Raw genomic sequence first — 12,594 nt, 5'->3', positions numbered from 1 at the left:
TGTGATGTCTTCAGGCCTTTGTTGAAGTCCCCCTTGAGGGTCTCAGGCTTCTGCTGTGTGGTGTGGAGGGCTTGTTTCCCACTCCTCCATCCAGGCAGAGTGTTGGTGGGGGGAGTGTCATTCTGAGCCCAGGGTGGGAGTGACAGGGTGACTCACTGAGACCACAAGATAAAAGTAGCTCTCAGGATAGAGGGAGAGGGCCAGGGCCAGCCTTCTGGATCCCCAGCACAGCTGTCTAGGATCATTCTAATCTCTGCCAGCCACCTTTTCTGCAGATACCTAGTGGAAAAGCCATTCTATTCCAAGGCATGTGGGAGATGATACATTTCATAATGTGCCTAATATCCTTGTACAGTGAATTCCATCTGCCTTCCAGGCTGCTGGAGATATGGAGCAGCTCATGTGCTCACTGAGCGGGTAGCTTGGAATTTTCTCCTCTTTGAACATCAGTGTGGATTTCCTTTAAAGTTTCATTGTACAAGACTTTTTCCAAATGGCTTATGGAGCTCAGCACAAACTGTGCCTTCCTCATAGTGTTGTTTTGTATTTTCTGCTACAGATCTGCAGCAGACTACTTCCCAGAAACAATGCATAAAACTGTAGGGAGAAATTAGTTTTATGACATCTGGAGGTGAACTTATTGCCATTCCCCACCATGCTGTACACCCTCTCGGGGCCTAGACCTGACTCTTCTGCCCTCTGCCATGCCTTGGTCTCTCCTTGTGGCCAGGAAGGGCCCCGCTGGGGATGGCTGGCCCCAGGGAGCTCTGAGGTTCAGAATGTGGGAGCTTCATTCTTGGGCTCCTCAGAATTCAGACCACAGTACTTTGCATTGGGATAGAGGATGTGGGTTGTAATCCCTGCAGCTGCTTCCCTCCTCTCTCCCCTATGTGTACTTGTATGTGTGGTGGGGTTGAGAGGAGGAGGGGGGAGACAAGAGAAATGACATCTTTAAATTTCCCATTTTTATTGAAAGTGCCCATATGATATACAATGAAATGAATTATGAATTAGTGTAAACTCCAATCAGGTTGAAAAAAAAAATTAGCAGTGCCTGTAGAGGGTCCCTCCTTTAATCACAGCCCTCTCCTTCTTCCCAGGGATAACCATTATCTTGACCTCTAACTCCACAGTTAAACTTTGCCTGCTTTTTTTTTGGTATCGGGGATCAAACTTGGGTCCTTGCGCTTGCGAGGCAGGCGGTGGAACCACTGAGCTAAATCCCCGGCCTTTGCCTGCTTTTGAACTTCAGGTAAATGGAATCAGACCATAAATATGTATTCTGTCTGATATCTTCTGCTCAGTATTATATTTTTGAGATTCACTGTGTGGTTGCAGATGAATGCTGTTTCCTGATTTTTTAATTGAGGTATAGAATTCTATTGCATATCCCATCACTGGGAGAGGAGGAGGATTGCCAGTTCAAGCCCAGCCTGGGAAACTTTGTATGACTGTTCAAAGTAAAAAAAAAAAAAAAGACTGACTGTGTAGTTCAGTGCAAAGACTCGAGTTCAACCTCCAATACTCAAAACAAAACAAAATAAAATAAAAACCCTTTCATAACATTCCTACACCATGTTTTACCTATCCACTGTAGCACTGATGGGCCTTTGGGTTTGTTCTTTTTTTGGGCGATTACATATTCAGTTGTGAACATTTTGTGCATGTCTCTTCGTAAGCTATATGTATGCATTTACATGGAGTGTATTCCTAGGAGTGGAATTACTGGGTTATGGAATAGGCACACATTCAGCTTTATTAGAAACCCATGATGAGTTTTCCAAAGTGGTTTTAGCAATTTACTCTCCCACCAGCGGTGTGCAAAGGCTTCAGTTGCTCTGCATCCTTACCAGCATGTGACATTTTCAGGTTTTTTTGGTTTAGCCTTCTAATCAGTGTGAAGTGCTATCTCAGTTGGATTTATCTGGTAATTAATATGGCTGAAAACTGGTTCATCTGTTTATTAGCCATGTGGGTGTCTTCTTTTTTTTTTGGTACTGAGGATCAAACTCAGGACTTCGTGCCTGCCAGGCGGCCGCTGAGCTAAGTCCTTGGCCCTATGGCTGTCTTCTTTGTGAGATATCTATTCAAGTCTTCAGCTTGTTGTTCTGTTGGTGTGTGTGTGTGTGTATTGGTTTGTAGAAGTTTTCTTTCTTTTTTTTTGCTATGCCAGAGATTGAACCTAGGGCCTTCTCACTGAGCTATATCCTCAGAATTTTATTTATTTTTTTTTTATTTTGAGACATGGTCTTCCTACATCCCTAAGTTGCCCATGATTGGCTTGAACTTGTGATCCTCCTGTCTCAGGTGGGATTACAGACATGCAGTACCAGGCCTGCTTGTAGGAATTCTTTATAGATTCTGGATAAAAACCTTTTGTTGGTTTTATAAATTCCCAGCTATCTCTTAAAGCCCCCACCCAGGACCGGGTGCATACTAGGCAAGCACTTTATCACTGAGCCCCTGGGCTCCTATCCCTTGAGCCTTCCTGCCTGCCTTCCTTCCTTCCCTCCTTCCTTCCTTCCTTCCTCTTCTTCTTCCTCCTCCTCCATCATCTTTTTTTAATGCTGGTGGAAATGAAATCTAGGGCCTCATGTATGCTAGGCAAATGCTCCACCTCTGAGTCATATCACCTGTCCTCTTTTAAGCCTTTAATGTAGTGGACTGACCCCCCCCCCCACTACTGCATGTGGGTACACAGTAAAATAATCTGGCTTCTCACTCAGCATTCAGATTGCTCACCCACACCTGGGTGAGTATTTAATCATCTGCCTCCTCCTCGCTGGTATTGTGTTGTGACAGAATGCCTTTTCCTCTTGATTCACAGGGTCCTCGTGGGTGCACCAAAGGCAGATTCCAAATACAGCACTTCAGTTAAGTCCCCTGGGGCTGTGTTTAAGTGCCGTGTACATACCAACCCTGACCGGAGATGCACCGAACTGGACATGGCTCGAGGTGGGTGGAGATCATTGCCAAGGTGGAAGTGGATTCTGCACTTTACTCTTTTTCTTGCTGAAATGGCCTGATCATTTATCCACTCGTCCATCTGTACATTCACCCCTTCCTCCCACAGATGTGTATTGAGTACGTGCTAGCTATTAAGCACTAGAATATTCCTATGAACAAAAAAGTCTTGTCATCCTGGGTCTTGAAAATTAGTGGTCAAAAGAGACATTAAAACAATTCTAATTGAGAGAAGACCAGAGAGAAGGTGGGTATTTGATTGAGCCTAGACTGGAGAGTCAGGAAAGGCCCCCTGAGGACCTTCCCACATGATTAGAAGGATGCATAGTAGTTAGCTGGGAAGGTCTGAGAGGCAGAACCTCTGGCAGAGGGGTGGCATTTTGAAGGTAAGAGTGAGGACAGTGTAGCTGGAGTGGTGAATAGAGGAAGTTGGTAAGATGGACTGGGGCTAGATCACAGGGGCCTACTGGACCAGGGGTAGGTGTTGTAATTTTTTTCTGTTTATGGGAAGATATCAAAATCAATTTTAGGTTTCATATTTTAAGTAGGGAAAGATATGATTAAATGGATATTTTTAAAAGCTCACTTTTGCTCATGGAAAAATACATGTGTGGAATCAGATGGATCGAGCTGGAACTATTTGGGATTGTCCTGTAGATTGTTGGGTTTCAAGCCCCTCACCCTATAAAACCAAGATCAGGTTATTTACAAGGATTCCCTTGAGAAGGCTAAATGAGATAATGGAGGCAAGTATCAGAACCACACTTGAAAAATAGGAGCTGTTTTATTATAATTATCAATTCAAGTCCTTGCTTTCTCCAAAGTTTGTTCTCATCAAGATCTTCTAATTATTATTATTATTAATTTCTTTTTTGGTACTGGGGATCGAACTCAGGACCTTTCACTTGCGAGGCGGTCACTGGAACCACTGAGCTAAATCCCCGGCCCCAATTATTATTATTAAATAAAAGAGTCATTGTCATGATTTTCTTCAGCAGAAGAAAGGTGTCAGTAGTGTTCTCTAGTGCTACTCAGGATGATTGATTTGAGAACTGCTTGTTACTGTTGCTCCAGAACATCAGTCAGTACACTGCTTCATTCACTGAGAGACTTGCTATGAATAAAATTGGCTGGATGAAGCTGGGTACATAGTGACGGCATCGCTTTACATTTTGTTACAAGTTCCTATAGAGTTGGTTAACATTTTGAGTGAAATTTCTTAGTTCCTTATAGGTAACAAACATTTGAGCTGTGGGCTTTGAAAAGCAGAGCTCATTCCTCCACCCAAATCTGATTTCTCTCTTCTTTCTTCCAGGGAAGAATCGGGGTACGTCCTGTGGAAAGACCTGTCGAGAAGACCGGGATGATGAGTGGATGGGGGTGAGCCTGGCCCGGCAGCCCGGTGTGGATGGCCGAGTGTTGGTAAGGCCCCTGGGGGTTCTGTGAAGAGAGGGTGGCTGGCACCTAAGTGTGCATGACTTTGACCTGTTAGGAAGGTGACAGGGCAAGGCTTTGGATCCTGCACTGTGCTCACACAAATGACTTATCTTTTTACTGTCTTCATCTGCCAAATAATAATGTCTGTCCCATGGTGCTGAAATATGGCTATTGAAAAAAGACAAAATGTATATGACCAGAAGTGTCTAAATATCACTCATTCTATAAGTAATTTTTTTGTGTGTACGTCTTTAAATAGAGTTATAATTTACATAAAATACACAAATCTTAAGATTGCAGTTTGGGTTTTGGCAATTGGACACAACTGTATCACACTCCTATACCATAATATAGAATATTTCCATCATCCCAAAAAGTTCTCTGAGCTCCTGTCCAGCCAACTTCCCCCACCTCTGAGACAGCCACTGCTATGATAGGTAATATCATATATGACTTTTGGTTTTCCTAGAACTTCATACAAATGCATTTCTACAGTGTGTGCTCTTTTGTGTAAGCCTTTATTTATTTATTTGTTTATTTGTTGGTACCAGGGATTGAACTCAGGACCTTTCGCTTTTGAGGCAGGCGTGGTGCCATTGAGCTAAATCCCCGGCCCTGTGTAAGCCTTTTTTAAAGGAAGATATTGTGGAGATTCATCCATATTGATGTTATCAGCAGTTCATTCTTATTTGTTCCTATATACTATTACATACTATAAAATAGGTGCTTTTAAAAAAAAGAGATGGAGTCTCCCTATATTGCTCAGGCTGGACTCAAACTCTTGGGCTCAAGTGATTCTCCTGCCTCAGCTTCCTGAGTAGCTGGGACTATGGGCATGTGCCATTGAGCCTAACTTAAAATACATGTTATTTCAGTTAGTCATTGTTTGACTTCCAAAGTGCATGTGATGTGTTCTGATCCATTGGTACTTTGAGAGAAAGAGGAAAGTCTTTGCTATTGAGGCTCCCAATGACCTAGAGCTATGCAGCTCAATGAGCCAGCCACTAGTCACAGTTTATTTAAATTTGTCAAAATTAGACATTCACTTAGGGCCAGGGATTTAGCTCAGTGGTTTCGCCGCCTGCTGTGCAAGCACAAGGACCCGAGTTCAATCTCCAGTACCAAAAAAAAAAAAAAATTAAACATTCAGTTTTCACCTACATTAGCCACATTTTAAGTGATCAGTAGCCGCCATGTGTTGTATTGTTTTAGACATCACAGAGAGAGAACATTTCCATCGTCTTAGAAAATTTTGTTGTTGTCTGTTTCCTCTTTTTCTTTTAAACCTTTCTGTTAACACATACAGCTGCAGCTCACAACCTGGTAACTGTTTCACACGTGTGTGCTCAGGCACCCCACTGCTCATACCTGAATGGGTCTCCTGTTGTCCTCACCTGCCAATCAGTTACCTTGTCCCCTTCTCCCCACCTCCCAAGATAACCACTGTGACTTCATAGGCATCTTCTGCCATTGGCTTTTCTTGAAATCTGTAGGAAGATATTTATCATAAAGCATAAGATCAAGAAGGGAAAATAAGACCAGCTGCCACTTATTGAGGGCCTTCCTTGGCCCACAGCTATAAAGCTGAAAGTTTTATGTATATTTTATCTCTAGAGAAACAGGTTTTTTCATGAGAATTTAAGTAAAGTGGTCCTGTCCCCTCTCTCTTTTTGGACTAAACTTCTCAATGGCAGAATTCCACCCTCGGTGTAGTTAAGTGTTTCCTTTTGATCAGGCCCCTTGGGAAGGGGGAAGCAGATGGATGCTGTTGCCAGCATTGCAGGGCCTCCCAACTGGAACCCACTATAGGTCCTGTTGAGTTCCCCACCCCCTAGTCCTGCTGTTTGCCTTGGATTTCAGTCCTTTAATCATATGGGGGAGGCCTGGACCCTGACCAAGCTGTCACGCTCCCTTAGGCCTGAACCCTGACCCAGTGATGACTGGATGACTTGACCCCAGAATGGCTAGAACTCTTGCCTGCCATTTTGAGGAAAGAAAGAGAAGATCTGAACATTTATAAATCAAAGAGTGGCCTGAAGTTGTGATTCAGAACAGAGAGGAGTGGGTGGACTGGTGGCAGCACAACACAAGATGTTCTTAAGGCACTGAGTACAGGAGCCGGAGTTTGCTCCTGTGAGGATATTTCTTCTCCTCTTGAATGGATAGTGCTGATGTGGTCAGGAACTTGTTTCCAGAGGGGCAGGAGAGAGGTTCTGCATCACTGCAGATAAATACAAGAAGGGGCTGTCTCTGGGGACCTGAACAGCAGTGAGTGCCACAAGGAAGATTTAGCCAAGGAAGCCAAGGAGGCAGAGTTGAGTACTTGTAGGTAATGAATGATGCAGTGAATAATCCTACCTAATTAATTGCACACAGAGCTATTTTTCTTAAGTTTTTTGCGTTGATTACATCATCCATCAGTAAGCCACTCTGTATGGGCGCTGGAGAAGGAAAGGGGCACCTGAAAGCATCTCCTGTTCTTATACCTTTTGTTTCCAATTATGATCAGAAACTTGTAACATACAGTGTATCATCCTGACCTTTTAAAAAAGTGTACAGAATAGTAGTATTAACTATATCACATTGTTTTTTTTATTTTTTAAATATATTTATTGGTACATTTTAGGTATAAAATACATTTACATTTATCATTGGGTGTTTATACCAGAACATGATGCATCTTAGTTCTTATTTTTTCTCCCACTACCTGTGCACCTTTCACCCCCTCCACCCCTCCCTGTCTACACAGAGTTTGATTCTGTTTTTTTTTCTCATAGTTTTTTTCTTTCCCTTCTTCCCTTTCCCCTTTCCCTTCCACCATCCCCAAACCCTTGGACCTTTTCTTATTTCAAATTATCAATTATTCATTTTAATCATTTTCATCCTTATTTACACTTTCAATTTCTCACACTAGAGAAACTATTCAGTATTTACACGTGTGTCCTATTTATTTCACTTAAGAGTGTGGCCTCAATATGTATCCATTTATCTATAAATGTCTCTAGTTTCTCATTCTTTATGGCTGAGTAGTACTCCATTTTATAAAAAAAACACATCTTCTTTATCCAGTTTCCAGTCGATGGTCATTTGGGCTGTTTCCAAGCTTTAGCTATTACAAATTGTGCCACTATAAACATAGGTGCACATTATATCACATTGTTTTGAAACAGAACTCTAGAGCTTTTCCATCTTGCAAATTGAAAGCTTTATTTCCATAGAACATCTTCCTTTTCTTTCTTCCTCTGGTCCCTGGCAACCACATTCAAATTTCTATACTAAGAGTTTAACTATGTTAGATCTCATATAAATGGTTCCATGTAGTATTTGTCCTTTTGTGAGAAGTTTCTTTAACTTAGCATAATATCTTCAAGGTTCATCCATATTGGAGCATATGACAGGATTTTCTCTTTTAAGGTGGAATAATATTTTTTGTATGTATATGTTGCATTTTCTTCATTCACTGTTGGCATTTGGGTTGCTTCTGTCGCTTGGCTATTGTAAATAATGGTGCTATAAATATGCATCTACAAATATGTCTTTGAGATCCTGCTTCAGTTCTTTGGGTTATATACCCAGTAGTAGGACTACTGCATCATATAGAAATTTTAGTTTTTGAGAATTCTCTATGCTGTTTTCCAAAGGGGTTGCATCATTTTGTATTCCTACCAGTATCATACAAAGGTTCCAGTTTCACCACGTTGTTGTAAGCGTTGTTTTTCTTCAGTGCTGGGAACTGAATCCAGGGCCTTGCACATACTGAACACATGATCTCCCACTGTGTTGCTCCCCCTGCCTGCCCTATTGTATTGTATTTTATTTTATTTTTAAAATTAATTTTATTGGTACATTTTATTGGTACACTTTAGGTATACAATTCGTTTACATTTATCATTGGGTATTTGTACCTGTACATGATGTATCTTGGTTCTTATTTTTTTCCCCATTACCTGTGTGCCCTTCACCCCCTCCACCCTTCCCTATTTTCATAGATTTCATTTCCATTTTTTTTCTTTTCTCATAGTTTTTCCTTTCCCTCTTTTCTTTTCCCCTTCCCCTCCCTTCACTCCTTTGTCTTTGGACCTTTTTTCCTATTTCAAATTATCAATTATTCATTTTAATCATTTTAACTCTTGTTTACACTATCAATTTTTCACACTAGTGAAACTATTCGGTATTTACACATGTGTGTCCTATTTATTTCACTTAAGAGTATGGCCTTGATATGCATCCATTTAGCTATAAATGACTCTAGTTTTTTGTTCTTTATGGCTGAGTAGTACTCCATTTTATTAAAAAACCACATTTTCTTTATCCAGTTTCCAGTTGATGTGCCTGCCCTATTTTAAATAGTGGCTTCCTAATGGATGTGAGGCAATATTTCACTGTGGCTTTGGTTTGCATTTCTTTCATGATTGGTGATGTTGAGCATCTCTTCATCTGCTTGTTGACCATTTGTGTATCTTTGTAGTAATGTTTAAGTCTGCCCAATTTTGCATTGGATTGTTTGTCTGTCCTTGTTGTTGCGTTGCCTCCTGTATTTTTTCATATGTGCTGGCTTGCTAGGTCTGGCTTGTCCTAAATTCTCTGCTGATTGACTTTCCCCCTTTTCCCCAGTTCAAGCTCTGCCTCCTCAACAAAACCTGTTACAGGCTATCTGGAACAAGCTTAGGATCTTTGGCATCATCAGGAACTCTGCATTACATTACCTTATATTGTGTGCATAACTTATTTTGCGTTTATGTGTCTCTCCTCCCCACTTTTATTTAAGTCACTTGGGGGATGGAAACCATTTTTACTCTCAGTGCCCAGAGGACATCTCTTAGGAATGGTGTCTGAAGGCGTGTTTAAATAATATGAAAACTGAGTGTCAATGTTAAAACAATTAGAAACCAAATTAGTTGCCGTCTTTTCTTGGTGGCTGATTCTAAGTGACTGCTGGAAATACCAGGCAGGATGCTGTAAGTGCCCCTTAGAAACGTGTGAGAAGGCGCAGTGAGTGGCCACTTGGCGCATATTTACGTTTTTGAGGACTTTTATCCATTTGTATTTTCTTTAATGTCTCCATTGTCTTTGTCAAGGCTTTAGGGGGGGTATTTGTTTAAAAATTAAAAATAGAGCGGATATGTTTTGTTCAGATACATTCTGAGAGTTTGGGAGGTGCCTGGCGGTGTAGGGGTGAGACCTGTTTCTTTAGGGATAGCAGTACAGTACTGGATTTCAAGGTTGCTTTTGAAGAGGATGAGGTGGTACACCTGCTTTGAAAGGGCATCTGGTGCTGATTTCGAAGTAAAGAACAGGTGGAGCATTTGAAAGCTGTGACGACAGAGAGTGAAGTGTCTCAGTGGCAGACAGTATTATCTGGACTAGCTCTGCCAAGAGCCAAGATGTCAGGCTTCTCTGGCAGGCGGACCTTGCCTTAATACCTGCACATCTCGGCTCTGAGCATTTTGATACGTTCCACTTTGCCTCAGGGAACAAATGATCCCCTGTGTAAATCAGGCTTGGAGGCGAGGCCCTTCCCTTTTCATACCCACCCCCTGTGAGGCAAGGCCCTTCCCTTTTCATACCCATCCCCTGTATCTCAGTGTGCAGATGATTTTCTTTTAAGAAATAGGGGAGGAAATATCATTTCTTGCAGTAACAATGGGACAAACCCAGCTCAGGCACTGACTGCTTCCTAACCTCAGGCCTTGGAGGGCAGCTCACAATGTTCAAGTCTGATGTTGCTCCTTTTAGTCAGAGTTATCGAGGGTCAGACAACAAATTATTTAAGTTTCTAGATTATTTCTGAGTGGAAACAGTGTTCTCTGGTTCTATCTCTGTTATTTCCTTTCTAATCGTCAGCACCATCCCTATCTGCTCACTGCTTCCCATGAGTCAATTTTTAAAAAATTACAGACTACATTTTTGCATTTCTGGTGCTGTTTCCTGATTTATTTTGTGTGTGAACTTTGTATTGAACTATAGCACACATACAGAAAAAGTGTGTAAATCATCAGAGTGCACCTCACTGAATTTTCATTAGAGGAATATCCTTTGGAATATATTCCCTGCACCCTGGAAGCCCCTTCCTGGTGCCTCCCCAGCCACTGCCTCCTCTTTGGTTGGGAGCCCCTTTGGGGAAGGCTCATGGCATCCCAGCCTCACTTTGATCCTGTGTCCACCACACACTGTTCCCTGTGTCCTGGAGCCAGGCCCAGCTGTGCACCATGGACCTGGAAGCATGAGAGAGGCTTTGGCCATCTGTACACGGCCAGTGCACATTAAGAGCATGGGGTGGGGACTGAGAGGTCTTTGTGTCCTAGGTACCTGGAGAGACTCAGAACCCACCCCCAGGAAAGATGTGCTGTATCCCTACCACAAAAAAGCCTTTGAAATAAATTGCTCATGTTCTACTTTGAATTCCATGGGAAGAAAAAACAACCCTTCTAACTTGAAATATGTTAGATTCTAAGATTTTGGGTGGTGGTGGGCCCTCTCCCCATTTCTCAGGGTGATTTGGAGGCTGAGTGCGAATGAACTCAGGGCCACGTTCTAAGGCACGTACTCTACCATGGAGCTACTGCTCAGTGCAAGTCTTCTTGTTTCCAGAGAGTACTCTCCTTTTCCTGTTCTTCCCTACTGTGCTGCCTTCTTCCCTCACAGCAACTCCTAGGAGAGATTAAATTAATAATACTTTGTATTAGGTAGTAATAACTTTGTATTAATGTATTGTATTGAGTTATTAATACTTTGCAGAAAATCCCTTGGAATTTTTTTAATGTAGTGGTCAGGTTGACATGAATACATAATGATAATCAGGCTAAGCACAGTGTCTTCTTTCTGTACTTTATATTCAGAGAACCTTTTTGTCGTTTTCCCACGTGGAGCCTGCCTTTGACACTTTGCTCTCTGGCCTCCCACAATTCCCCTTAATTTTAGATTAGTATGAAATACAGTATTTGGATCTTCTGGGGATTCTCCAAAGTCACTCTTAAATAGTTTATGAAATTTAAAAAATGAATAGATAATATACTAAATGTTAAATGTAGCAAGTCCTGCTTGATGTGTGTCAATGTGCAGCTGACTGTTAGCATCATGATAGACATCTGCCTCTTTAACCCAGAAGTGTGATAGAAATGGTGAGCCTTCCAAGTCACAGATTTTGCTGATTGTAAGCCATCAGAATTGAGTCAGAGCTGAAAATAAAAAAAATCAATTGCATTTAGGCCTTCCTATTTATGGGTTCTGTAACTATGGATCAAAAACATTTAAAAAATTGCATCTGTACTGAATATGAACATTTTCCTTAATACTTGTTATACAGTATAACAAATATTTATATAGCATTTGCATTATAGCAAGCATTGTAAGTAATCTAGAGATGATTTAAAGTATACGGGCAAATGTGTGAAGGTTATGTGCACACTTCACCATCACATAAGGGATTTGAGCATCTGCAGATTTTGGCATCTGAGGGGCATCCTGGAACCCATCCCCTGTGTATATGAAGGGATGACTGTAAGTAGCAATAAGGGTGACTTCTTAGTGGTGTTTCTTTAGTTCCTTACCACATATTTCAGTCTGTTGAGAAACACGCTATATTAGCACAAAATAGTACCAAATGGGGAGGGATGGAGGTGGATTAGAGTAGAAGGAGTGGCAGTAGATCAGTTTCCATTGATTAATATTTTCAGACAAGAGGTAGAGTGTGGACAAGAGCAGTTTTCCAGTCATTCTCAATGTGTCCTCTTTTGGGTAGAGTTGTTTGTCAAGGGTTCTCGTGGCACTTGGTTTAAAGGGATGAAGAGCAGAGAGCTTAGAAGGCAATGATCTTATCATAGAATGATGTCAGGGAGAACCAGGTTTGGGGTCCCCCTCGCTGTGGCCTCAGACATTGCGTTCCTTCCCAGGTGGTTACCTTAAGGTCCTGAGACCAGTGGGGAAGGCTGTGAGGACAATCAAGCTACCAGAGACTTCCTTCAGAGGGTGGGTTTTGATGGCTTCTTGGGCAAGAATTAGGAGTCTTAAGATACAAAATGCTTTTTAGTGAGACAAGACTCAGAAACTGTGGATTCCAGTTCTGTTTGCATCATGCATACCAGCTATGCAGCTCAGGCAAAGTCCTCTTGGATACTCCGTGCCCATACAGAAAATGAGAGTTCTAAGGACACCTCCCCGACCTGTCTTTAAGGGTTGCAGAAGTCAGTGGCA

At 41.8% G+C, this 12,594-nt stretch overlaps 1 protein-coding gene across 2 annotated transcripts in view; it reads left to right on the top strand.

Moving 5' to 3' along the window:
• The window catches only part of Itga9 (integrin subunit alpha 9), a 388,816-nt gene that overhangs the window by 14,010 nt on the left and 362,212 nt on the right, over positions 1-12,594 (top strand). For both annotated transcript variants that reach the window (XM_004854266.4, XM_087181364.1), the window contains exons 2-3: positions 2,828-2,955; positions 4,280-4,386. In XM_004854266.4, coding sequence (XP_004854323.2) covers positions 2,828-2,955; positions 4,280-4,386 — 235 coding nt within the window. The remainder of the gene's footprint in view (positions 1-2,827; positions 2,956-4,279; positions 4,387-12,594) is intronic.

Source organism: Heterocephalus glaber, unplaced genomic scaffold, assembly GCF_053883595.1.
Source record: "Heterocephalus glaber isolate CG9 unplaced genomic scaffold, H.glaber_assembly_v1.0 deba00001472, whole genome shotgun sequence".
Classification (NCBI taxonomy): Eukaryota; Metazoa; Chordata; class Mammalia; order Rodentia; family Bathyergidae; genus Heterocephalus; species Heterocephalus glaber.
Note: the sequence above shows the minus strand (reverse complement) of the source record. Positions and strands in the feature narration are given on the sequence as shown.